At 38.8% G+C, this 27,447-nt stretch overlaps 1 protein-coding gene across 1 annotated transcript in view; it reads right to left on the reverse strand.

Moving 5' to 3' along the window:
* The window catches only part of LOC134631767 (anoctamin-1-like), a 38,178-nt gene extending 19,275 nt beyond the window's left edge, over window positions 1–18,903 (reverse strand). Inside the window, exons 1-10 of the mRNA XM_063480319.1 lie at window positions 18,799–18,903; window positions 17,480–17,872; window positions 12,407–12,505; window positions 11,499–11,650; window positions 10,014–10,068; window positions 8,751–8,799; window positions 6,715–6,770; window positions 3,973–4,014; window positions 3,322–3,386; window positions 2,344–2,478 (exon numbers count right to left, since the gene is read on the reverse strand). Of these exons, the coding sequence (XP_063336389.1) occupies window positions 2,344–2,478; window positions 3,322–3,386; window positions 3,973–4,014; window positions 6,715–6,770; window positions 8,751–8,799; window positions 10,014–10,068; window positions 11,499–11,650; window positions 12,407–12,505; window positions 17,480–17,872; window positions 18,799–18,903 (1,151 nt within the window). The remainder of the gene's footprint in view (window positions 1–2,343; window positions 2,479–3,321; window positions 3,387–3,972; window positions 4,015–6,714; window positions 6,771–8,750; window positions 8,800–10,013; window positions 10,069–11,498; window positions 11,651–12,406; window positions 12,506–17,479; window positions 17,873–18,798) is intronic.
* Between the last annotated feature and the right edge of the window lie 8,544 nt (window positions 18,904–27,447).

The raw sequence follows: 27,447 nt of genomic DNA on the forward strand, positions 1-27,447 counted from the left end.
TAGACAAGGACAGGAGGGTGGTAAATGATGCTGTGAGGACACCTCCACCCCCAGAATCACCCAAATCCCCATAGGTCAAACAACAGAGCCCTTCAATCTCAGACTCCTGACTTACTTGTGGTTCCTACAGTTTCTAGAAGTAGAATAGGAGGCAGAGCCTTCAGCTTTCATGCTCCTGTCCTGTGGAACCAGCTCCCAGATCAGCCTCATTTATCCCCTTTATACTCCCTGTGCATTGTTATTCCACTAGAGCATTTTATTAAATTCCGTCTTCTCTCTCTATAGTTTATACTTTTTTCTTTTCTCATCCTCCTCACTCCCAAAAAAGTAGCGGCAGATCGCTGCCGTTTCTTGAGTCTGACTCCTCTCTTGTTGAAAGTGAGTTTTTCCTTTCCACTGTTACCAAGAGCTGCTCATAGGGGAATCATCAGGTTACTGGGAGTTTCTCTCTCATATAAAATGTAAAGTACTGTGAGGCAGCTGTCTTTATGATTTGGTGCTATATAAAAAAATGAAACTGAAATACACTTTTTTCACATGGTCTTCCGAGATTAAATCTCTTTCTTGAGGATTTTCCCTTTTTATAAACACTATATCCGATACATTCATGTTACATATTTTGAAATACGCAAAACTTGAAACAATGTTAAAGTGGATTTCTCCATTATTATTTTTTTTTTGCTCTTAGTGATGTGACTGTAATAGTATGACAATATATACACTGGGATATGATGTTTGTCATGTTTACACAAAAAAACAGGACATACCTGATGAAATGGGATACTCATGTCCATTTAAATCAGCAAATGTCGAAGTATGTGAAGTATTTTTGTTATCATAATGATAGTAACTATTCTGGTTATTTCTTTTTTGAGATTTGCAGCTGTTATTAGCTCAGTTTTCCTAAAACAGATTCCCATTATGCACTGATGAATAGATGGGTCATCTGGTTTGTGTTACAGTCTGTTTGCTTTCTGTTAGGATTCTGACACTTACAGTGAGTGGCATTTGTCTCCACTGGATAGAAATTTGCACTGCCAGCATGTCATAATATCCTGTGGATGATAAAAAGCAGGTGGAGAAAGGAAAGGAGGCCCTCATTTCTGTAGTAATTCATCAAACTTTTACAGTTCTCTCCTGCTTGTTGTACTTTCACTTCCTCTTTCCATTTTTTGATTTCCATCCGCTTTAAGTCCTACACTGTTAAATAGTTTTTACTGGTAACTTCCTTTACTTAGCCTCTATGTTAAATTTACAGTAATGTATTCTTAGTGTTTTGTTGTGGAAAACAATCACAAACCCCTCCCGAGGTGTTGGGAGGGAATGAAAGAGTAACGCTTTAGACTTTTTGGCATCATCACTCTGTTACATACCTACAGTATCAATAGTGTGCAGTTACATATGTATTGTAAAATGATCCGAGCAAGGCAAAAATATGGTAAGTGGCACTAGATATCAACACAAGATAAAAAGGTGTGCGTTAAACTCTATTAATAATAAGTTGAAACTGAACTGATGACCTGTATCTCCAGTATTTGGTGCAAATAGCACATGGAAACCACACCACACCACAATAGACCGAGTGAAACAACAAAACCCAAACAATACGCATATGTAGTCACAGCAGCAGTTGCCTCAAGGTGCTTTATATTTAAAGGTGAGGACCCAACAAATATACACTGAAAAAACCCAACAATCACATGAGCTCTTTGACCAGCAGGTGACAGCGTGAAGGAAAAACTCCCTTTTAACAGGAAGAAACCTCCGACGGAACCAGGCTCAGGCAGGAGCCGCCATCTGCAGCAACCGGATTCTCTGTAGTCTTCAATACAAAATTATTGTCTTTTATTAACTACTTTTTTACTTGAAGTAATCACACAATCTGATTGCATGATCAAAAATAATAAACTACCTTATGTCCTTAACATTTTTCACTGACAACAAATAAAGCTTTGTTTTCAAAGTACACCCCAGCTATAACACAGATTGTTACACTGAGTCTAAAAACTAAGAATATTCCATTATTATAACACTATTGTTCAGGTGGATGTTTATGATGTGTATGTTTTGAAGAGGGAGGCGAATAATCATGTTGAGATTATGATCACAACCATGTGATAATAAGACATATGTTAAATAAATTAAATAAATAATATTAATCTGGCTACTAGATCTGCATTCATCTTTTTCCTGCAGTGCTACCCTGTAGCTTTCCAGCTTTAACTTTTGTTACCTGTCAAACAACTGAAATGGTGTTCATAGTCTTTAAATGTGTACATCTCTGAGGTGATTATAATTAGAATCACATAGAACTGGAATTTTTGCACATGCATTTTTGTTTACCTTGGAATGTTGTCATCAACTGTGGCGCATCCATACAAAAAGACAATGACCCCCACTAGTGAGGCAGGAATCAGCATCTGGGTATACAGGCCCAGCCAAGCAAAGTACAGCCCAATCTTCTCACCAAAATACTTCCTAAACACCAGTTGAAACAGATAAAAAATCATTTTTATTACACAAATCTGAACTGTAGTATATTGTTTGTCCCTTATTTACCACTATCTGCACAGACACAAAGGAACTTGTGAATCGTTTCCTGCATACTGTAACAATATATCCATAATAAGTACACATCTATATTCTAGCTCATTAATATGGTTGATCCAGAAGTATAAGTTGTGGTACGCAGGAGGTGGCTTATTGTGGAGGTGGATGATGGCCATGTAATGTTGTCAGATGCAATATGTGGATATTTGAGCAGTTATAGTAATTAATATAGTGCTTTATCCTACACTCTTTATCAAAATCACATCCAGCCAGTTTAGAATCACCAATTAATCTAATATGTATGAGGGAGAAAGCAGGAGTAGAAGGAGAAAGTCTCGAGTTAGAAAGACCAGGGTGTATGTGTGACTAGTGTTTATTGATGATGTGACTGCTAGAAGCAGCAGGACGAACAATGAAATGCACAGGGTCCTACTCTGATCTGAACCCAACATGATTTTTAGTTGCAGGAGACAAATCTAAAGACAAAGAGATCCACAGCTAAGCAGCAACTGAAGATGGCTGCAGTAAAGGCCTGCAAAGCATCTCAAAGGGAAGAAACACAGTATCTGAAACAGGGAAGGGGTTTAGAGTATATAAAAATGGCTGTAATTCCTGAATAGTTTATTTGAAAACTTATTATAAACCCCCTAAATTGAAGCCTGTCTGCACTTTAATCACATTGCAATTGTTCTAGCTGCAACATTGCAAAAGCTATGTCATTTTTCAAATACTTACAGATCTTATATCATATACATTAAGGTATGTCCTTACCGCACAAGTCCGATTGGCTGGTACTTGTAGAATACGCTGTAGTTTGCCCACTCCTCATATAAAAGCTGGAGAAGATATTCACACATGTTATATGTGTGTGTGTGTGTGTGTGTGTGTGTGTGTGTGTGTGTGTGTGTGTGTGTGTGTGTGTGTGTGTGTGTGTGTGTGTGTGTGTGTGTGTCTGTGTGTGTACACAGCAGTAAAATAAGTAAGTTGACAATAAAAGGTATTAAACACGTCACTAATTTTCTAAGTAAATCATTTTTAAATGTGCTATTGACATGAAATTCTCACCAGATGTCGGTAACAACCCATCCAATCCACACATGCAAAGAAATAAAGCCATAGATGCCCAGAAATGAAACATGTAATAATGAGAATAATAATGTAATAATAATAATGAGGAAAAAGTATTGAACACATAAAGAAAAGGAGGTGCAAAAAGGCATGAAAAGTCATGACAGCAGCTGAAATCTATCAGTAATTAGAAAGCAATCCTGCCACTTAGTGTAAATTAAAACCAGCTGGTTCAGTACAACTGAAGGCCTGTAAAAATGTGTCTCATTACCGAGGTGTCACACAACAAACATCTCATGATGGATAAACCAGTGAGCTCTCTCAAGACTTATTCTGGCATTTTCACATTCTTACCTTTCTGTCATTGGGGTCTGCACTCTCCTCATCAATGTCTCCCTGAAAAAGAATATAGGAAATTGAAGTTTGTAAACTTGGTGTTTGCTCTTACTTTAGTACTTCATCAGTGCACAATTTCTCTTGAATCACCTGCAAATCATATTTTTAATATTGACTTATAGTGTCACTAGCAGCATGGCTTGAGGTCTAACTGCCTAACTGGCTCAGTGAATTGGACACCCAGCTCTGCACCACTGAAAAAAATACTATAACTAGCCCAACCCCAGCAGTCAGTTCAGGCCAAATAAACTTAGCCATCCTCCAACAGGTCCTCCGAAGCAGCTGGAAAATCAGCAGCTCGGTGACTATAAGGTTCCTCCTCACAATTTGGCCCTAAACAGAAGCACCCTGGTGCACTACAAACCCATTCACATTTCAAATCCATTTTCCCCTGTCAGCTACACACCCGTAATACTCTGGTAATTGGCCACTGCATTCTTAGACACATGACCCTGGAGACTCCAGCGACCATAGTTAATTGTCTTCCAAGTGCCAGAGCAAATCCCCCAGCTTACGTCTATTCAAGAGTGGAATAAGGAACTTAACATCCAGCAGTTTTATGGTTACAGTAATTCAGCGTGCTATAAACATAGTATATCTATATGTGGTTTTGCTATTGGTAATTATGCATAAATCTAATGAATATAATGAATGAGATGTATTGAGATGAAAAGAGGAGATGCAGTAGAGCACTGCTTAGACAGGTTGTGAGATACAGGAAAGTACTGAATGTTCCAACAGCATGGAAAGCGTGAGTGTGTCTGTGTATGTGCATGTATGCATGTGCACATGTGTGTGCCTAAGTGTGTGTGTGTGTGTAATAGGTGGAATAGGTGTGAGTGATGGGTAAGGGGAGAGAGGTGTGTGATACATATGACCAAATGAGAATAAAAGGAAGGTGTGGTGTGCGTCCTCTATTGTCCTGTGGCTGAGTAGAGAGCAACAACAGAAGAAAGGACTTTGGAGTTCACAAGTTTCACCTGGAAGCACCAGAGGATTAACCACTGCCCAACCAATGTGAATTTATGAATTGGAATTACTCTGCTTGGCCGTGTTGGATTAAGGTCTCAAAGAAGTTGGAGGACTTTGTACTGACTCACTGCTTCCCTGTTTGGCTTTATCAGGCTTGAAACAGAGATGAGTGCATTCATCTTATGACCAGTATAAGAAATCAGCATTAGCATAGAGTAGGTCAGTTAGATGAGGATGTGATTATTACTAATTGAGTCAATCTTTGTTTTGCCCCTTCTAAATTGCTCCAAATATACTTTTATCCAGTAAAGGTAAAAGCATTCATATAAATATTAGATCTTACAGGCTGCTCTTAGCCTATTTTCTCCTGGCCACTAAAGTATAACATAACCAATTTTACCCAGTGAACTGATCATAAAGAAGTGGTGCTGTTAACGGATGTGGCTGAGAAATCACACTTGACCTGCAATGCTACTTAAGCAGTGGCCATCTGAGAAGGCTGGATAGACATCCAGTGAGAGCTAGGTGAGTCTCCTCAACACTGCCTCAAGAAACAGGTTCTGCATTGCCTGTCAGCGGAGCGCCTCTTGGAATCAAAAACTTGGATCTTTTGAATAAAGAGCAAGTCCAGACCTCCTGTATGGGAGTAACTGGCCAATTCAAAATGCTCAAGAACAGGCCAAATTGTGAAAAAAAAAAAACTCTCAAGCTCAGGAAAAAATGTTTGAAAAGACGAAGCCCATATTAATTTCTACTAGAATGATAGAAAGAGAAAGGTATGAAGAAGGAAAGAAAGAGCTCATTATCCAAGACTTACCACATCATCTATCCAACATGATGCAGGTTTAATCATGTACTACTGTTAATGGAACTGGGTAAGTAGTGTTTGATGTGACTGCTGATAGAAGCAGCAGGATGAACTGAAGTGTACAACATATACTCTCTGCTCATCAGACAGAGCTACACAGTGCAAATGGACAATGATCCAAAACAAAGTGTGAAAGAAACCCAAGAGTTTCTCAAGACAAGCAAATACGATGTTATCCAATGGCCAAGCCAATCACCTGATCTCAGTCTTTTCAGTTACTGAAGATAAAACTGAAGACAGGCAGGCCTTTAGACCAGCGGTCCCCAACCCCCGGGCCTCGGACCGGTACTGGTCCGTGAGTCATTTGGTACCGGGCCGCAAGAGTTGAGACTCAGGTGTGAAATGTATGGTTTTCAGGGTTTTTATCGGTTTTCAGCGTTATTTTGTTATCGTTTTTATCGTTAACTCGGTTTTTCTGGGTCTTTTCACGTGTGTTATGAATAAATCTTCTTTTTTTCGGTACCGGCACTAGTTTTATTTTGTTGTATTTATCCGCGACACCTTATTGCCGGTCCGTGAAAATATTGTCGGGCATAAACCGGTCCGTGGCGCAAAAAAGGTTGGGGACCGCTGCTTTAGACTACAGAAGAAGCCAAATTAGTGCAATTCATTAATGTGGTTAATGCAATGCTTTGGTTAAACCCCTTGAAGAAAAGATGAAATTCTAAACTTTACTGACTTTAAAACCAACTGTGGTTCTGTACAGGGGCAAAATTACCAAAAGGAACCACACCACTGATGTGTCACCAGCAAAGAAACCTTTACTGTAAGGCACTGCACCACCATTTTATACTCGGTAAACTAAAACCACAAATATTTCTAATCCAATAATTATTTGTTCTAACAAAGATACTACTTACATCATGAAGAGGATAAGCTGCAGTATACACCCCACTACCAAGGAGACTGGTGATACCTGCCAAGAAAGCATAAATGCAGATGTTCATACAGATTCTAAATTATAATACTCAAGAAATGTGACCGCATTGGGTCATTCCATCTCTAACCATTCGATTTTTAGAATATTTTCTGTTCAGCCGTCTCTGATTTGCATAAAAAATGTTGACATCAAAAGGTGTCTCATTACCAAGGTGTCACACAAGAAACGTCTCAGGATGGGTAAAAACAGCGAGCTCTCTCAAGACCTTTGCAACCTTATTGTTGCGAAGCAAACTGATGGCATTGGTTACAGAAGAATTTCAGAGCTTGCTTTGCAACCGAAGGATTTAGTCACCGACCAAAGGACTTGGGCATCTTGCAAGTTGTACAGAAAACAATTACTTAAATTACTGCTGCTAAAGGTGGTTCTACAAGCTACTGAATCATGCAATGTACTAAGTTTTCCTTGACTCCACAGAGACTCAAAAGTAACTGGACAATTGACTAATAAGTAGGTCAGGAATAGGAAAAGGCCTGAACACAACAGAAGACAACATAAGTGGATGAGTGCAGAATTCTTTCCTTGATTCTGTAAAACAGCTTCACAACATATAACCATGTCAAGGATGCTCTCGAGGAGGTATGCATATCATTTCAGTCCAAAGTCCAAAATTAAGAAACGCCTTCCTGAAAGTTCATACAGAAGGTTTGCCACTGGTTACTATCAAGACCAGGAAGGCCAACATAGATTTTACCAGGAAAAAAAGTCAAAAAGAGCTTGCCCAAATGAAACTCTGCCCAGATGAAACCCAGATTAACTTGTACCAAAATGATGGGATGAGAACAGTATGGAAAAGGAAAGAAACAGCTCATGATCTGAAGCATATCACATCAACTGTTGGCCATGGGTATGTATGGCTGTTAATGGAATTGGATAAGAAGTGTTTATTGATGATTCATCTGCTTACATTTAGATAATGACCCAAAGCAAAATGCAAACGTGATCCAAGAATTTCTTAAGGCAAAGAAGTGGGATGTTGTTCTTTTGTCAAGTCATATACCTGAAGCCCATTGATCCTAGACTTAGGGTTAGGGACTATAGTTAGAATAATGGTTATGGTTAAGAGTTAGGGTTTAGTGTGCAGTGTGATGGTGTTTCCAAGTCGGAAAACTATGACATCACAACAATGAGATTGGTTGCAGTACTTGCAATGCTGAACTTGGACCAACAACTGTAATAGTGTTCCAGGAAACACAACAACGCTGGAAATGAGATCATATACTGTGAGATAGGCCTCAAGACAGATTTTTCTTTAGTCTCTTTCTCTCTCACACACAAGCACACACACACACACACACACACACACACACACACGCACGCACGCACGCACGCACGCACACAAGCACACACACGGACAAAAATAGTAGCCTATAGCATCACTGTGCCAAACATGCACAATCATTTATACAATTGCTCATTCAGTGATCACCTCCCACTGACCAGCTTCTATCGTGTCACACACACGTACAGAATGAGTGGACATTTCCATCATAGAAGTGGTAACAATGTATACAATTTTCACAAAAACACAAATTATTTAGCCATCAGAAGTTTAACCTTCAGGCCTTGCATTCAGTAGACACTAACAACAATGTTCTAACTATTGTTATTAGTTATTTATTTATTTTTTGCTTTGATTTTAACAGAATTTAAAACACTGCTGTGCTCACTAACTATTCTGTAAGTCACTCCCTAAAAAACAAATCTTTGCATCGTTGACACCAATAGGTTTGCAGGCATTTTACACAAATGATAGAGAGCAAGGTTAGGAAGTCATATTTCCAGCATTTATCCCAACCATCAAAAACTCAGAAAAAGATATTTTAACCAGTGGAGACTAAAACAACTTAGTCAGATACCTTAGTTAGATACCAGAAGACTAAATTATGATATGTAAGCACGTAATTGTCTGACTTTTAATATTTGTGGCAAAAAAAAAACCACATTCAGACTTACCCATGCTGTACTTGGCCTTGCATTTTGTTCTTTTTAGTATTTCAAAAACCTGTAAAGGAATTAAAAACATGCTTCTAAAAGTAATGCACAAGGAGTATATCAGCCTATACATTTTAATTTCCCACACAATAATAAAATTATACAGCACAGATCAAGCCTGCAACGACAACAAAATTAAGTTATTTACAGTTTACAGTTCTTCCCAAGAGATACTACTACTACTACTACTCAAGGGCGTAGATTTGGCATGGACGGAAGGGACATGTCCCCACCAATATCCAGCGATTATTGAATTGTCCCCACCAATAATTTGATTTCTTTGAGTAAAGAAAAACAAACCCGATAGAAAGAAAAAAAAAGATCTGTCAACGTCTTATTCACCCAGCGGTGCAGAAAGAGTTAAATTACGTTCGCTACTGGAGTCCTACTACATGTGACAGGATATGTGCCTAAAATGTTGCATAATTTTGCTGAGAGATCTTTTACTTTGTGGTAATCTTAGATGAGTAGTTTTATGGACAAAAACCACCAGGTCATTCAGTGTTCCCTTAGTGCTAATGTATAAGAGATGTTGGTGTACTTTAACTGAAGTAATGTTGTAAAGTTCTTAAAGTCATATTTTATTGTCATGACTCTATTTTTATTTTTGTATGATACCCGATTTATATGGAATATGGCTGAAGAAAACTAAAGCCTAAAATACTTAAGTAATTTAACATTATATAATTCACATATAAAACTATGAATTGTAATTTTAAATGGTTTAAAAGCATGTAGAATAGCATATGTATGGTGGTATATTTCTCCTTTTTTTTTTTTTATCAAGACGCAAAAACAAAAAGGAAAAAAAAAAAAAAAGAAACAGGGCAGGGTTCGGTGGTTGAATCATCCGTCCCCACCAATGCCAAAACCAAATCTACGCCCTTGCTACTACTACTACTACTACAACTACTACTACTACTAATAATAATAACATTAATAATAATAATCATTATTATTGTTTTCTATTTTGGGCACATATCTCAGGATAACCTGTAACTGCAGGGTGTCGATGGTGTTGATGGCCTATTAGCCTAGAATTTCATATACTTCAAACCTAAAATATGAATGTTTGAAATGTGCATTTATTATGGAAAATACCATTAAAATAACTTTAGCTAACATTGGTTAGTTTCTTATACACAGTATGAGTGCTAGAGAAGTTGCGAAGGCTAAAACATGCTGTCATATTTTGGTGTTGTTGATGCACAAACTTGGACTTACTATTGAACTCCTGGTTTTACTGTCGAAGAAGTAATCTTTGTCTGATAGGTCAAATCTGTCAACATACACATAAAATTAAAATTAAAAAAAATCAGGCAAGAATCGATCAAGGCACATACATAATACCAGGGGTGTCGAACATGAGACCTGGGGGCCAGAATCAGACAGGGAAAGAGTCCAATCCATCTTATTTGACAGCTTTGAAAAATGTGCAGAAGGGTGTCAATTCCCCCCAGTTGCCATTCATACTACACACATAGTAATTAATAGATAAACAATATAAACAAAAACAACTGAAAATCAGAAAAGTTCCTGACTTTTTCATTTATCTCCTTGGGAGGGGAGATTTTCTGTGAATGAATGAAAAATTACACGTGGGGAGTGATGTTAGTGAAAAGGTCACCATCTCCCCTTTTTTCAGTGTAAAGCCCGCATCATTTATTTCACTCCTTTAGGTTCTGGTCTCAGATTAAAATGTCTCATGTTTTACTAGCAAAAGTAGCAATTTTCAGTGTGGTTGCCCCTCCATTGGTCTTCCTTGGTCTCCTTTGCTCTTGGGGCCTCTGGATGTCTGGAGGCTGGATCTCCTCCATCCCTGCTTCATGCCAAGGAGGACGGGGCTATGGCCCCCCACACCCTCTAGCAGATCATTACATGAAGGAACCTTTTAAATACAAGCGCGCTTATGCTCACAGGTGTACACACGGGTGCTCACAGACACAAACTACACCATTTTTGGCTGCTACCTTAAAAGCACACTGTGCGCTGTCGATCTTACGTACAATAATATTCAGTATTTAGTATTTACTGTTATATTCACATAGATCATCGTGATGATGTTGTTTATTATATTGCTCTCTTTTTCTTTGCTTGTTTTCTCTTTTTTCTTTCTCAACAGGTGATCCAGGTGATTGATATATGTATTTTTTTTATCTGTTTGTTTTGTTGGTGTTTGCCCTTTATCACTGTCCCTCTTCCCCGCTCCTTTTCTTTCCCTCTTTCTTTCTCCCTTTTCTTTTCCCCAGTCAAGTCTGTCCCGTGTTCAGCAAATAAAATAAAATAAACAATAAAAGGTGAATCAAATAGACCAATACAGCAAGGCCGGGATGGTCCATTTGGTAAAGTAAATCCGTTGGGCATCTTTCTTTGCCTTTAGACAACAATTCTGATGGCAAAAGAACCAAACGGGACAGGCAAAAAAAAAAAAAAAAAAGAGCAATTTTCAGTGCATATTCTTTGAAAAACCTAAAGATTATAGGCTTACACTAACCCTGAATTATCTCATACAACAGAAGGAAACTGCTGAAAAACAAAAAGTAAAAAAACCCCAAAAACCTTTGGATGATATTGAAGTTGCTTTGAAAAGAAAAGGAGAAAAAGGATCTGTCAGCATATTCTTGAGCATTTTAAAAAATCACATTGTTGACAAGTACACTAGATCATATGGGATCAGTTCTTTTCCATTTAGTAAAAACATGTACTTACAGGTGTTGCTTTTCCCTAGAGAACGTGTGTGACAGGTGTTTGACGTTCTTGGGTTGATGTTCCTCAACATGTGGGTGGAGGGGCTCCAGAATTTTACTAATCAGAGTACTGATCTTCTCCACAATACTGTTTGACTGCTTGACCTCATAGACCTTTCAACACACACACAGCATTTTGGATCAAATGAAGGGGTTTATTTTATTAATAAGTTTTAGAACAGCCTAGAGTGCATGAACTAGTTTTTCAGCATCACTCTGAGACAGGATGTTTCTCATTTTAGAGATATTGCACAAATGTTAGAAAGCAGTCCTACACATTTGTTTAATATGAACACTGAAGTACAGATCCTGGTCAAAAACAACTCCGAGATTCCTCACAGTGTTACTAGAGGCCAGAGTAAGCCTCTAAGAATTTTAGGACTGAATACAGTAACCTCATTATTGTCTGAATTTAGAGTTCATCCAGGCCTTTATGTCTTTAAGACACACATGTAGTTTAACTCATTGGTTAAACCCTGCAACTTACTAACCTAGTTATAAACGAATTAATCTACTCATTGAAAAAAAAGAGAAAAGCATATAAAAGGTCTGTAATTTATGATCATTTTTAAATTTCTTAAAGTCCTGTGCTTTCATCCTCAACTTATGTATCTGATGCACAAACAGAATCTTCACATTTAGCACAAGGTAAGTTAAAAGCATAAGTTACAAACACAGAGATCCAGGTGTCTTTTACGAAATAGTAAATATAGAATTTATATAATATAGAAGTTTCTTAACTGTTATGATGACACAGATATGTTAAACCTAAATAGTTTGTATATTTGATACTGACTCTAAACTGCCCATTTGAAATATATAACATAGCATAACATGGTATTTTTTTTAACTAACATTTTAGAGACTTACTTTTTTGGTGGGCATCTTTAACTTCATGAATTCGGCTTCTCGACACAGAATGTTCCAGGGAGCATGGATTTTCACAAAGTACACTCCTGGAATCTTGCCCTAAGAGGGAAACAGCATGCAAAAACAACTGTATAAAACTCCCATATAGTTTTATTCCATTTTCAAAACACAGATAGAGAAATAAAATAATACTGCACATGTATGGCTTCAGATCTCTCTCACTCGCTAATATGATATCATTATATACTACCAGTCAAAAGTTTGGACACACCTTCTCATTTAATGGTTTTTCCTTATTTTCATGACTATGACTATTCAAAACTATGACTGAACACATATGGAATTATGTAGGAATTATGTAGTAAACAGAAAAGTGTGAAACTCAAAACGTGTTTTATATTTGAGATTCTTCAAAATAGCCACCTTTTGCTTTGATTATTTCTTTTGCACACTCTTGGTATTCTCTTGATGAGTTTCATGAGGTCATGACCTGAAATGATTTTCCAACAGACCTGAAGGAGTTCCCAGAGATGCTGAGCATTTGGTCTCATCCCAGACCATAATATGAATTCTAACAGTTGTCAAATAGGGCTGCCAGCTGTGCACCATCCTGACAACACAACTGATGATCCCAACCCCATTAAGAAGGCAAGAAATTCCACAAATGAACGCTGACAAGGCACACCTGTGAAGTGAAGAACTAGTCCAGTTACCAAAGCAAAGGGAATTCCTTTGGGGAATTTAAAATATAACACATATTTAGAGTTATTTATCATTTTTTTCTTTGCTTCATAATTCCATATATGTTGCTTCCAGCATTCCGGCTCCAATAGTTGGCAAACTTCCCTTTGTGCTGCCTTGATCTTGGCCTCTAGTCTCCTTCTCCATGGAGGGTCCTGCTCCTTGTGGCTCATTATCTTATAGCCTAGCATCTCTGTGATCACTGCTGCTGTGGTGTAGATCAGCTGGTTGATTTTGATAATGGTCACAGTAGAGTTGCATTCCAAAATGCTGCATTCACATCTTCTAGTCTAGTAGACCATCAGAGGGTATTCCACATAGTCTTGGTAATCAGCCACAGAGGGTCCAGGTTTACAGCTTAGCCATGATCCTATCTCTCAGGTCAGTTGCTCTTGCTATCAACACAACTTCAGTTGTGCTTGGGGCTTGGTACCCAATCTCATGTGGGGATGATGATATTTCTCCCCGACCTGATGTCCTGGCTCTCCCTTGGTGTAGCATTTGTGTTGTACCTCATTGATCTCCAGTTATGAGAGCCGTTTCTTCTTCCCAATATTGGAACACTGAGCTACTGCATATTGTTAAGTAAGTAAAATTTACTTATATAACACAAGACGGGAATATATTACAAAGTGCTTTACAAAGATATTACAAATACAGTTTAGTCACACAAAAACAACATAACACACAAAAACATTATCCAATATTTTGTTATGCTTGTCTGAATTGACACGTTAGATTAAATCTTACACAGTTTTGGTGCTAAGGTTTGGAAGCATCCCCTTTAGTTTTCAGACAGGTACATGGAATCCCCAGTTTCAGCGTTACCTCTCCTTGTAAGGCCATGAACATAAGAGTTTATGTTCATGGCCTTACAAGGATTTTAAATTGATATCTAAAACTAAGTGGAAGCCAGTGCAGACTCTTTAACATTGGGGTGATATGAGAGAATTTGTGAGTGTGAGTTAAAAGCCTTGCCGCAGCATTTTGGACGGTTTCCCCTTGTGGGACTAATAAAGGTATCTTATCTTATCTTATCTTAAAGGCGATTTATCAAAGCTTTTGACAGACAAGAAAAAAGGGGCATTACAATAGTCTAATCGAGAGGAGATGAAGGTATGAACAAGCATCTCCATTTCAGGTTTAGTGATATTACTTAAGTGAAGAAAGCAAGAGCAGGTCACAGATTACATGTAGGCATCAAAAGCCAAAGACTGATCAAAAAGTTACTGAGCAGTAGCTTTTACAGTGGATGAGAAAGCTCCCAGATGTTGTCTAATTTGGGGATTAATGCTCTCTGGAGTCATAATTAAACAGCCTGTCTTGTTTGTATTAAGCTACAGAAAATTGTTTTGCTGTTAAACCATTTATTTCCTTAAGACAGTCCATTAGAATGGATAGTTATCCAGTTCATAAGGTTTGAAAAAAAGGTACAGTTGAATATTGTCTACATAAAGATGATAAGAAATGTATTTAAAACACTGCATGTGAATCTAGCTACATCTGAGCAAAAGTTTCACATTGAGACCAAAGCCCATAGGGGTGAGAGGGGACTTGGGTTTCCTCCTTTTTAATGCTCTGCTCTGCTTCTGTCCAAAATTTAGGCTTCAGCAAGTGAAATGCATGCTCAAGATCAGGTGACTGACTTGGCCATTCAAGAATATTCCACTTCTTTGCTTTAATAAATTCCTGGGTTGCTTTGGCTGCATGTTTTGGGTCATTGTCCATCTGTATTATGAAACCCAATCAATTTGACTCCATTTAGCTAGATTTGAGCAGACAGTATGTCTTTGAACATAAGTGAAGGGGTTTCTCTTCACCGTGGAAATAATTCTGTGATCATCCACCAAAACTTGCATCAGTGTCCAAATATATATGGACCTAACTGTGTGCAAAATACTAGAATTACTGATTAGGAAATACTGATGTCACCTGAACACCCCTGTGTCACGAGACTAGACTGGTGTTTTACTGTGTATTCTGTTTCAGGAATAAAAAAATTACCAAAATGTCAGAAATTAGATAGTGCCATGTGTAGAAAACCAGGAATTTAGACTCTGTGTGGTGCTCACAACTTCAGGTCAGCTGTGGAGACAACTATTTTCTATTTTTATTCTGGCATTAGGACATCTTATACATAGACAGAATATCAGTTTCCACTTTTAAGCAACTGATATATAGATACAGCTAAACTGCAACCCTGCAAATAGTTTTACAGAAACTGGCTGCCTCTTAAAATATTGCAGACATTCAGAAACGGTTATCTTCTAACGTTTGCAGTTAAATATAAGGTTTATATAAGTTATAAGGTAAATAAAAACCACTGTGCAAAAATATAGTAGTAATAATAATAGTAATTACTATTATTAGACACTGTCATCACTAGACAGAAATTTCAAGATCAAATTAAATTGTAAATCTGCCAAAACTGTGAAACAGTGTAGCAGTGCATTCACATAGTTCGCAATTAGAACATCAAACTGCAATGGAAATTACTTTTTTCATGCTCAGATCAGGCTTTTCTGGCATGGTGCTTCAAGAGCCACAGTTTGTGATCCAGTAGGTGCTTAGAGTAAAATGGCAAATTTCGATCCTCGTGAAGGTTCATTGTTGACTTCATTGTTAAGACTTATGGTCCAGAGATCTCTCTAACAGGTCTATGAAGATTCAGTTCGCGTGTTTTTATTTTGACCCCAGTGTCATCCATGTACCTGGGAGCAGTATCTGGAAAGAGGTCAGGATTTGTGTTTATACAGTAGTTCATCACTACTGAAGTCACCAGTGAACTCATGGCATAGCTGCACTTCTGTCTTTTAAAGTTATCATCATATTTGAAAACAGGTGAAGGCAGAGGTCAAGCAAGCACATCATGTGTTCTGGGGTGAGGTTGCTTTTGCTGCTGTTCTGTCCTTTAACAAGGACACCAACATAAAAACACACCTTCAAATATATGATGATATCTATATGGGCATTTGTTACAACAAGAATAAGACATGAATTCTTTCTATTTACATTCTATTGAGTTTGAAGTTTGTGTGTTCAAATGTGTTTCAGTGGATTAGTGAAGATGTGTAAGAGAGAAAGGGTGAGATGCATTAAAGTGGAAATTGTGACCTGCAGAGCAGTATCATTTCTCTCTCTAGTGCATGTGCAGATCTGCTGTTCTTTATGATGAACAATGAGCTGAGTGGAAAAATGCTGTTGGCCAACAAGCCTTTTTGAAAGCCTACAGACATATCTCTCATGGTAGGCATGTCACACTTAGCGTCACTGAGGGTCATTCTTGCAAATGATAATACGCGAAGGGCCATATACAGATACACCTGTTTGACTGCTTGTAAACATAGATATTAAAACACTCAATTAAATAGCAGCAACTTAAGGCAAGACAACTCTTTAGAAATTCAAAATGAGCATTAAAATAACCCCCCTGTCAGGAGCCTTGAAAGTGCTTACGAGTGTAATGCATATAGGTTTATGAGTGGTTTCATTGTGGAAGCATTCCCATCACTAAATGAGTCATGAGTCAGTCATCACTGTCTGCAAGGGTGATAATAAGTTTAAGGAGCTCCTCTTTATAGTCTGAAGAAGTATCTGCCAGTACAGCTTCACAGCACTGGTGGTGAGCCTGATGTGTATGTTAGAGCTCTAAAACTGCAATGGCTCTAAAACCGAAGCAGCAAACTTAGAGCTAAAGGTTATCAAAGCAAAGAAGTAGTCAATTTAAAGTTATGCCTCCCTCTAGGGGAGCAGGTGATGGTTTCCTATTGAGGCAAAGAAAAATGAACTGGCTTGTACCAAGAGTATTCACTTCCTCCTCTCATAGACTTTAAATTTATGCTTTTTTGTTACTGAAACTATGAGATATGCTATGATATCGATATTTTAAGTTTGGTTATAGAAAACCTTATAGAAAATATAAAAAAATATTTTATTTCAGATTGTGACACTGGGAGTGGGTGCAAAACTCATTTGGATGAGATCTTTTTTTTTTTTAATGTGTGTGCTTAAATGTGTTTTTCAGCCTTGAAGATATTATGTGGCTAGCTCCTGTACCCAATTTAGAGGTTACAAGGGCTCAAAAATGCTTGGAATAATAAGATGAATTAAAAGCATCAAAATTCAACATATTCAAATGTAGTTTAAGGGCCTGTATACTGAAAGAAACTGTCACTGTATTAGGTTAAAATTTGATATGACTTCATTGAAGATAAGAGGTACAAAAAAAGAAAGAAAGACAGAAAGAAATGAGCTTGGTTGGAAGCACACACTGAAAAGAAATGACCAAATGTGGCCAGTCAGTTTTTGTAATAAATAATTATTAGAACTTACATCTTCATCTTTTTCCAGCTCTAGCCCCATGTCTCTCAGTTTTCCCTCAAACTCCTCCCTTCTGAATGCCTTCTGATCCTCCTGGCCATTGAAGATTTCTCCTGAACAGCCCAACTCCATGTCGGTAACCGTCGATGAATGTACGGAAGATGAGTCTTTTGTCCTTTGTGTTTGCTTGGCTCGGAGCTTTTCGCCACCACTCTGAGGACCATGGCGGAAGCTGCGGGTAACAACATTTTCAGTGAGGAGATGCACTGACTGGCGAGTGGAGTGGCTTCCACTCGACTTCTTCACGGAATAGGTGAGCACGTAGTCAACACGCCGTTGACCATCCTGGAAGAAGAGCCCATGCTGGGAGCGGGTATTTTCCTCTGGAGTTAGAGCCTTCAGCCGCTGAAAATACGCAGATTTAAACCACACATGTAAGAGCGAGAGCTTAGGGAACATGATTTATGCATTTATAAGTTGACAAGAGGGACTGCAAGAAATGCACGCAGAAAGAGATGGGAGGATATCCAACAAGAAGAACTGCACTCAAATCAGGAGTGTTGCCATTCAGTGTCTGACACCACTGGATCACCAGCATGGTTCGATGATGTAAAAATTTAACAGTTTTGTTCACATATGTTGTTTGTTTGCTTTTTAATACACATAAAACCATATATCATGGAAAGAATGTAAAAATAGCAAGATTTCCTTTCTGGACTTGCACTTATCAAGCTATTCTTTTACTGAGCTTTTGCATGCCAGTACCAGCACAGAAAACGTATACACCAGCTACAGTTCAGTGCAGTGTACGACCTGCAGAAGGAACTTCATTTTAATCCTTCTCATTACTTAAAGCAGCAGTACCTGCCTTAAATAATGAGCAGTGCTGCACAGTGGCAGTAGCACTCTTATAGACCGTATCAATGTAAAAGATTTGGTTATGTTCAACAAGGACTGCTGACTATTTTTATTTTTTAACCAGTAAAGTATTTTGAGTTTTAAATATATTAAATTGGCTGTAATTGCTGCACAAGAACATCAACAAGAAGGCTGCGACTCATGTAGTTTGTGTTTCCACATATCAGCCTACATATTTGTTCAAGAATGTGCAAAAACAAGCAAAAAAGGTTGAATAATCTTTGTTTTGTCAGTAGGAACAACTATGGCCAATCATCAGTTGTTCAGTTGGGTCAGTGAGGATGAAGTATTACATCAAATCCAAGTCCAAACTATTGTTAAATAGATGTTATTCCGTGTCTTTATTTATCTTGCCTTATCTGTCCTCCTACTCTCTCTCTGTCAGTCTCTGTGTCTCTTGCAGAGACGCTTACCTTAAACTTGCCATGGAAGATGACATCTCGTAGAAAATGCGGTGTCTGTTGCTCAGACCCAGAGGTTTGAGAGAAGTTGACTTGATCTTCTACATTCTCTGTCATTGTCCAGGTAGAAAAAACAGTAAACTTGTGTGGTGAAGAGTTGTTTTCTTACAGAGAATAGTCCTGGTTCTGCCTTAGGTCTCTCAGTGTTTGCCTCCTGTTTGGGATTTTTCACTATATGACTCTGCTGGGCTTTGATAGCCCCGCCTCTACTCTTATTTTTCAGTGACTTGCCACTTTTCTGTGTTTGTCTTCCTTTAAAGCTCTGTGTAAAGCCCTGTTTTTGTCTGGATTGTGGTGCTACTAAAGTGAGTGAGCAGCCTTGTTACTTGAGATGCATTCTGCAAGCCAAGATCTAAACTTAGACAACGATAAAACTCTGATGAACACAAGGTGCCCTGCCTCACTTTCTCTGTATTTGCTAAACTGTACCAACCTCAATACACAGTGTGCCTCCTTCTCTCGCAGTCTCCTGCATAGCTCCTTAGTATTGCGGTGTTAATAAGTAGTTTTGCAGATTATTAGCACGTGTTATTTATTGATTTATTTTATTGTTTGCAACTGTTTTCTCTCTAATACTGTAATGACAGAACAACCAGCAGCTGTTGTTAAATAGTTTAAAGGATATCTATCAATTTTTGTCTGCTCAATTAACTCGGGCTCATGAGGAGCTGAAGCTTATCCCAGCTTTCATGGGGCAAGAGCCAACATATACCCTGGACAGGTCACCAGTCTCCCTAACCCAATTCATGTCTTTGGACTGTAGGAGGAAACTAGAATACACAGAAAGAGTCCACATAGACACGGGGAAACATGCAATCTCCACACAGCCTGAATCTGAACCCAGACCATCTTGCATGAAAACACTGTGCAACAAAGTGTTTCATTTGGTTCTGTGCAGGTTTTCAGTCATCCAGGTAGACCAGGGAGCCTGGAAAGAAAGGGAATGGACTTCTTTAAGTTCCTTGAAAACATTTTACCTTTCATCTGAGAAGCTTCTAAAAAAAATAAACCTAAAGAAGTCCAGTTACCTTCTTTCTAAGCTTTATTTTGTTCAAAATGTACAGTCAAGTACAAGCTTGCAATTTCAGTGGTATTTTTTCAATATATACAGAGGTCAAGTACAGTTTTATAATAATATTAAAAACACAAGTTACATGGCTGGTACTCTCTCAGCTACATAAAGAACATGTTTGAAAGAAAAGATGACAGTTCTGATATGATCCACATTACATGAAAGCAGACATTCTCTTTTACTGTGTAGCCGACCACAATGGTCTGGAATACACAGTAAGTTACTCCTATTAGTAATAGTAATTGACTTAATTACTGTCAGTACGAGCTTTTAAAGTGGAGCTCTAGAATCTTGGGACACTTTTCCTCAAGTATATAAAAAAGTTATCAAAACATGACACTTCAGTGTAATTCTGTGTAGATTTTCCTGTGTGAAGCTGTTCCAGGAAACTGTCCTCTCTTCCATAATTGTTTACTTTGTGAGAACTAGGATCCAAAAACTTTCTGTCCAACCTCTCATTCCTGACACTTCAATCCCACAAGTTTATGTAACACAGCAGCAACATCCGCACTCAAGTGTATTTTTAGACTTTAAGAGTAAAAAAATATACACAGAATCAAGCAAAGGAAAGCAGAGACCTTGTAGAGCACAGGCTGTCGAGCTCTCAAGGGATGCCATGTGTCCGACTCAATACTGGGAGCAAGATATAGGGGTTAAAGGTCAATTCTCACAGGGAACAGCAGGAAGTGGTGTTTGTGTTCACATACTGTAACTCAGCTTTTCTAATAATTGCTTAAAACTTTGTGTACATCAGTCAAATTATTATGTTTCGACCAGCTGGGGTTTTGCAGGTCACACCTCTCCAAGCGTCTGAGACAAACAGCAATCAACAGCTTGTCTTACTAGAGAATTGGGTAACCTTTATATTACAATGCAAAAGTTATAAACACTTACCCAGAAACCAAAATGCAGTTAAAACATACTTAATGCATTACAAGAGTAGGTATCATTCAAAGAACAGTGCAGCATCCTATGAACAGACCGTATTCATATGCCTTTTATGAAATTATGAACCTTACAGAGAATAAAATTAAATCATCAAATATTCAAACCAGAGGAGTGTAGAATTCACAAGGTCTTGCTGGTTAATCAGTATTTTCTGAATACCTTTAAATCAAAACCATACTATACTACATCTATAATGTTAACTACCTCTAACTAGTGGTTTAGTGGTTTCCAGCTTCATCAGTGCCTGAGCAGCAAAAAGCTCCAAACTAACAACAACAAGGTGTCTGTGATTCAGGTTGTAACAGCAGTTGTAAAGCACAGTCAAAGTGCTTTGGAGCACATTTAACCCTACAGTACTTTATTATATACCAAATAAGCACTTTATCTACCTCACAAAGAATAGCTTACTGTTTGTAAACCTTCATGACCTACTTTGTGGGTGGAGTCCAAGTGGTGGCATAAAGTGACTGCTGTTGGTAGCACGGTCATTCATTGGAGCTAACATTCCACATTGGGGTATGAATCATCTCTTTTGTATACCCTGTGGAAAAACCCAGCATCTATATGAAGGGAAAAACTAAGACCATATAAATCTTTCGACCTTAACAAGTTTGTACCATGCAGTCATGTCAAGGTCACTTCATATGAAGATTTGTCAGATCATTTTTCTGTACTCTGGACAGACGTGTTGCCAAGTCAACGACACAAAACACAGCTATACAGATGTGGATTGTAAACAAGTGAAATACTACATACTGATGGGGAACTGCACTTGCATGGCTAGATTAGTGCTCATAAATCTGTTGCTTCTACTTCTTTCTGCCTGAATGTGTGTAAGAACATGTACAATGTTAAATTGTAATGTAAAAACTTCTACATAACCTGAGTACTGATTACATCATTTAGAAGTTACATTAGAGGCCTGAATAATTTCATCCTGGAACTGCAGTGTTAGTACAGTATGTCCTCTATGAATTGCATATATGAATATTACCTGGATCAGTATACCAAAATGTTGATTCTGTTCATCTGGAAGATTTTAGTGGAAACCCACAAATCTTCTTACCTGGATGACAGTGCTTGCATCAAGACCTAGATCAGAAGTTTATATTGTTAAATGCAGTCTTTTATGTAGGCTAATCATTGCAGGGTATGTTCATGCTGCAGCCATGCAGCCACAATGCCTCGTAGAGGACGGGAAGAACAGACACAGGAAGCACATCGGTGACCTTCATGAGATAAGACATGTCCGGCAGCACTGAGTCAGATCAATTTCAGGAAGCCAAAGAGGACAGCCAGCCAGCTCAGACAATCCTAAGAGAACTAGCAGGCCTAATGTGAAAGGCATAGACATCTACCAAGTTCAGTTCAGTCATATTTAAAATGAATTAAAATGTGTAGCCAATAGTTGTGCTCTTAAAAACTCTATAAAACCTTTTTTTTGACACAGAGCGAATAAGTAAGTAAAAATATGTTGCTTTAATACATAGGAAGCTAAGAGGCCTTGAACCTAATGCAGCTGTTCTTACTAGAAGGCACCTCACTGACACAGATTCTGAATCAGACACTGAAAAAGATCTATGAGATCCACTTTCATCTGTTTATGACATGCAGTTATGGCGCCTCCCACCACCCATTATAGAGAAGTCATGAGATGCTGAGAAACTTAAAAATAAGCTTACTTCAGACTAAGTTTACTGCAGTGTGAAACCCTGGAGCTTATTAGCAGGGAGCCATTAAAACGCAGAAAAAGTTACAGTTACAAATACTGTCCTCACTGTTTTTTCAATAACCGGAAAAAATTACAGATTTGTTTTGTGAGAAGGCAGAACAGGAGCAGCTAGAAAATGTTGTTGAAATAAGTGTTTGACTTTGTCATCAGTCCAGTGTTGGAGATGAACACTTGCCGCTGAGAGCTGGGCCCAACACTGAACATTTCCTCAGTCATCCCCAGCTTCCTAGATGAATACACTTTGTACTGTTCACACATTGTTTCCACAGTAAGTGTTCAGATGGAGAGGAAGCCATCTAAATGACTTTAAACACAGTGCAAAATCTAAGAGGCATATAGCTCCAGATGGAAGTTAAAAATACTTCCAACTGCCAGTACCACCCCTCAGCCTCCTAGTAGACACACCTAAGCTATCAATTTCAAAATTCTACGTCATCTTGTTTTCAAGTTATCACATTCACAAGATTTCCAGAAAACTTGCTCTGACCTGGAGGTCGAGGTCACTGAGATCGGAAGTTGTCCAAGTTTATTTGTGGATACAACTATGGTATCGATTTGAAGTTCCTATGTTACTTCATTCTTGAGTTATTGCATTCACAATCTTCGGTGTCCACTCTACCTGCCTGCCCTGAATGAAATGAAATGAATGAAATTACAGATGTTGAGATAACGGATGTGTTTCACTTGCTAATAGATTTCCAGATTTGACAGATTTCTTTATTTGTCCATTTCATGAGTGGAGAGTAATTTTTCACCTTTTGTGAAATGTGGAATATGGAATATATCTTTGAGAACAGTACAAACCAACACAGACACACAGAGGAACATTCTAACTCCACCCTGGCAAGGTAGATCGTGTTCTTCTGGTTCCATTCCTGCCCAAGACGTGTGTATGTTATTACTAATATAGAAAAATGCTGCGTAAGTAAGTGGAAAGCATTATAGTAGGTCTCTTACACTAAATTTAAAAACTACAACAGGGAAGTAATGAAGCAATGACTGTGGTGACTGGGAGCGTGAATGTCTTAGTCACGTGTGCAGAACATTTTTATGCTACATATTAGTCGCCATCAGTCAAAATGTTGCTACAGCATTATAGGCAAACAGTACTTAGTCATGACTTCAGGAAAGAATCACAAGAATGTGAACTAAATTCTGAGTTTGATGAGGCGCCTGTGTAAAATGTCTTGGAGTTGAGTTACATGAGCCCTCTTTGACCGCTCCCTTTTTAAAAATAGTTTTAATTCTGTACCCGAAGACAACCTCACCATACTAAATCATTCCCTACGTGCTCGGTGTCTTCACAATTTCCCTTTTAAACTTGCTAACTTCTTAAAAGTCTCTTCTGGATAAAATGAGCCTGGATATTTTACCACAGCTCCCATTTTTAAGAAAAAGTGTAATATTTTTTTTATCTGTTTGAGTTAAAGAATCCTTCCTGTGGCAGTGCCATGTGCTAAAATAGACAGGGTTAGCTTAGCGTGTTTTGATGGCAGAAACCAGACCTCCCGGAGAAATGCTGTTCACGCTCAACAAATCCACATACGAGGTGTGATCAAAAAGTTCTGGGAAAGGGCCCCTAAAAATGAAAATCATGCACCACTGGACTGTTTTCAGGTTGTTGCTGCTATTTTTAAATCTTTCAGTGGAAATCTCATTCTGTCCCTTTGCATTTGTCAATCCTTCATCTTGTTTTTTATTTTGACTCCAATTAGCAAATGAGTGGCAGCTGTGCCAATAAGTCCCACCTGGCACTGTTCCCTGAACTACCCAGCTCCACCTCTCCCCCCTGCAGCTAACCTATAATCACACCCCACCACCACAGTTTGTCACATCGTGCACAACTTCGAGCGTTCATTTCTTTCATGTAACCGATGATCCAAGTGTTTTTGCTCACACAGCAAGATCTAGCTGTTAGATCTAGTTGGCTTGTAAGATGGTGTATTGGAAACATGATAATAATAATAATAATACATTTTATTTAAGAAAGCGCCTTTCAAAACACTTAAGGACACCGTACACAAGCAATAACAACAACAAGCATAACAATTTACAAAATAATACGGATAAAACGTTGAGCAAATAAATAAAATAAATTAAAGTAGGAGGGTGGAAAGTTTATGTGGAATAGGCCATTGTGAACAGGTGAGTTTTAGTCTGGACTTACAAAGAGGGAGGGAAGTGATGTTTCTTATCTCAGGAGGAAGGGAGTTCCAAAGATGGGGGGCAGAGCAACGGAAAGCCCTGTGCCCCATGGGGGCTAGCCGGGGAGAAGGGACGGACAGAGAAAGAGAGGAGGAGGATCTGAGCCACCGAGAAGGAATGGTGATGTGAACCAGGTCAGAGAGGTATGAAGGCGAGAGATGATGGATAGCCTTGAATGTGTAAAAAAAGTATCTTGAAATTGATGCGGTATTTAACCAGAAGCCAATGAAGCTGCTGCAGAGCAGGGGTGATGTGGTGCATAGAAGGGGTCCTGATGATAGTACGGGCAGAAGAGTTCTGGACACGTTGAAGCTTATGGATCAATTTTTGACTAAGACCAAAAAGAAGAGAGTTGCAGTAATCGATCCGGGAAGTGACCAGGCTATGAACACGAATGGCAGTGGCATGTGGGGACGATTAATGTTACGGAGTTGGAAATATGCAGACCGAGTGATGTAATTGATGTGTGAGTTAAAAGATAGAGTACTATCAAGGATGACACCCAGACTTTTCACACATGGGGAAATGGACACCGGCGAGTTATTGATTGTAATAGAAAAGCTATCAGTTCTGGATAGTGTTTGTTTAGTGCCTACCAAGAGAAGCTCAGATTTGTTACTATTGAGTTTGAGAAAATTGGAAGAGAACCATGAATTTAGTTCGGCTAAACAGAGGGCGAGGGAGGACGGGGGGAGAGCAGAATCAGGTTCAGTGGACAAATAAAGCTGGGTGTCATCAGCATAACAGTGAAACTGAATATTGTATTTACAAAAAATGTGTCCAAGCGGAAGAAGGTAGACAATGAAAAGAAGGGTCAGCAGCCATGAGAAGATCATTGGTTATTTTTATTAGCGCAGTTTTAGTGTTATGGAAGGGGCAAAAGCCAGACTGGAACTGTTCATACAGATTATTATTATTAGTTAAGTATGAGTGGAGTTGTGTGGCGACTATCTTTTCAAGAATTTTTGATAGAAATGGTTAATTGGAAATAAGACGGAAATTATCAAAATTATTGGCATCTAAGCCTGTTTTTTTCAGTATTGGGGTGATCACCGCAACTTTGAAGGGAGCAGGAACAGTTCCAGTGGTAAGTGAGGAGTAGATGATAGCAGATATGAGGGGAAGCAGTAGGGATGGGTACCGGTGTCCGGTGCCATCATGGCACCGGTTCTGACATAAACGGTAGTAACCAGACCGAAAAGCAGCGCACATTTCGGTGCTTTATTTCGGTGCTTTTTTTTTTTCCCCCGAGCCAATTCTAGCCAATCATTTTACGTTTCCGAGGATAGTAGGCGGGCCCAGGTACGTACGTTCTTTTAGAGCAGAGCTACAGATTAAAAATGCCCAAGGCCAAGCGGTCAAAAGTCTGGCTGTACTTCGCAGCAAAAGATGCAAACTCGGCTGCCTGCAACAAGTGTTTTAAGGTGATACTGTGATACTGTCAAAGGAGGTAACACCTCGAATCCGATGAAACACCTGGCGACGCATAGCGTTTTTTTAAAGCCGAGAAATGCACCGTATTTGACAGCTTGCTGCGAGACCTCACACCGAGCACATCTACTGCGGGTGTGGTGCCTGTTATCGGACCTGGAGTTAGCAACATCCCCCAAAAACTCGAAGAGTAGAGTCCTGGCCCCTAGCCCTGCCAGTGTAGCAGAAATGATGACGGATGATGATGGCAGCAGCAGCAGCCGTTCTTCTCTGCGTGAGTAGCTTAATGCTGTTCGTGTGTAATTTACGTTGAGTAGGCTAACCACTTTATTAAATTAATGCATGTAAGGTGAACTAGCAAACACAGTCGTAGTTACATGCGGCTGTCTTCTTATTTGATGGCAGATACTCCCTTCACCCTGGCCAAAAAGGCTAAAATGACCAAAGAAAAAGTGGAAAACAGTTAAACATGAGAGGTTTTTGGACAAAGTTTGTGTTTTTTCCATTGTTTAAGGCACTGCTTCCAGCCAAGAGTGATACCATATATGCCCTATAGCTGAAGAAAAGGCTAACATTGTTATCTTTTTACCAAAAAAACAGCTAAACATGAAAAGTTTTTGGACCAATTTTGTGTTCTCCATTCTTTAAGCACCGGTTTGAGCACCGTTTAAGCACCGGCACCGTTTCAAAAGTACCGGTTTGGCACCGGTATCGGATAAAACCTAAACGATACCCATCCCTAGGAAGCAGAGAAGGTAGACAGGCTTTGACCAAAACCGTAGGAATGGGGTCTAGCTGACAGGTAGAAGATTTTGACTTACAGATGAGATCTGAAATATCAGTGACAGAGGGAAGTTGGAAAACAGAGGGAAGTTGGAAAACAGAAAAACAGTGTGATGGGAGAGGAATTACAGAGGGAGAACTACAGGCAACTTCAGAGGTCAGGACTTGGTGGATTTTGTGGATTTTCTCAGAGAAAAACAACATCAGAGAGTTGCAAAAGGAAGATGAGTAAAGGTGAGCAGGGAGAGGATCTGGTGCTCTAAAAGAAGAGTTAAACAGTGAAAACACTATCTTAGGGGAATCTTTGTTCGAACAAATAATGGTAGAGTAGCATGCAGATTTAGTTTGACTGATACATGCCTTATAATGCAAAACATGATTATTAAACATTTCCTTGTGGACAGAGAGACCAGTTTTCTTACAGAGATGT

The sequence above is a fragment of the Pelmatolapia mariae genome, linkage group LG7 (genome assembly GCF_036321145.2).
Source record: "Pelmatolapia mariae isolate MD_Pm_ZW linkage group LG7, Pm_UMD_F_2, whole genome shotgun sequence".
In the NCBI taxonomy this organism is placed as follows: Eukaryota; Metazoa; Chordata; class Actinopteri; order Cichliformes; family Cichlidae; genus Pelmatolapia; species Pelmatolapia mariae.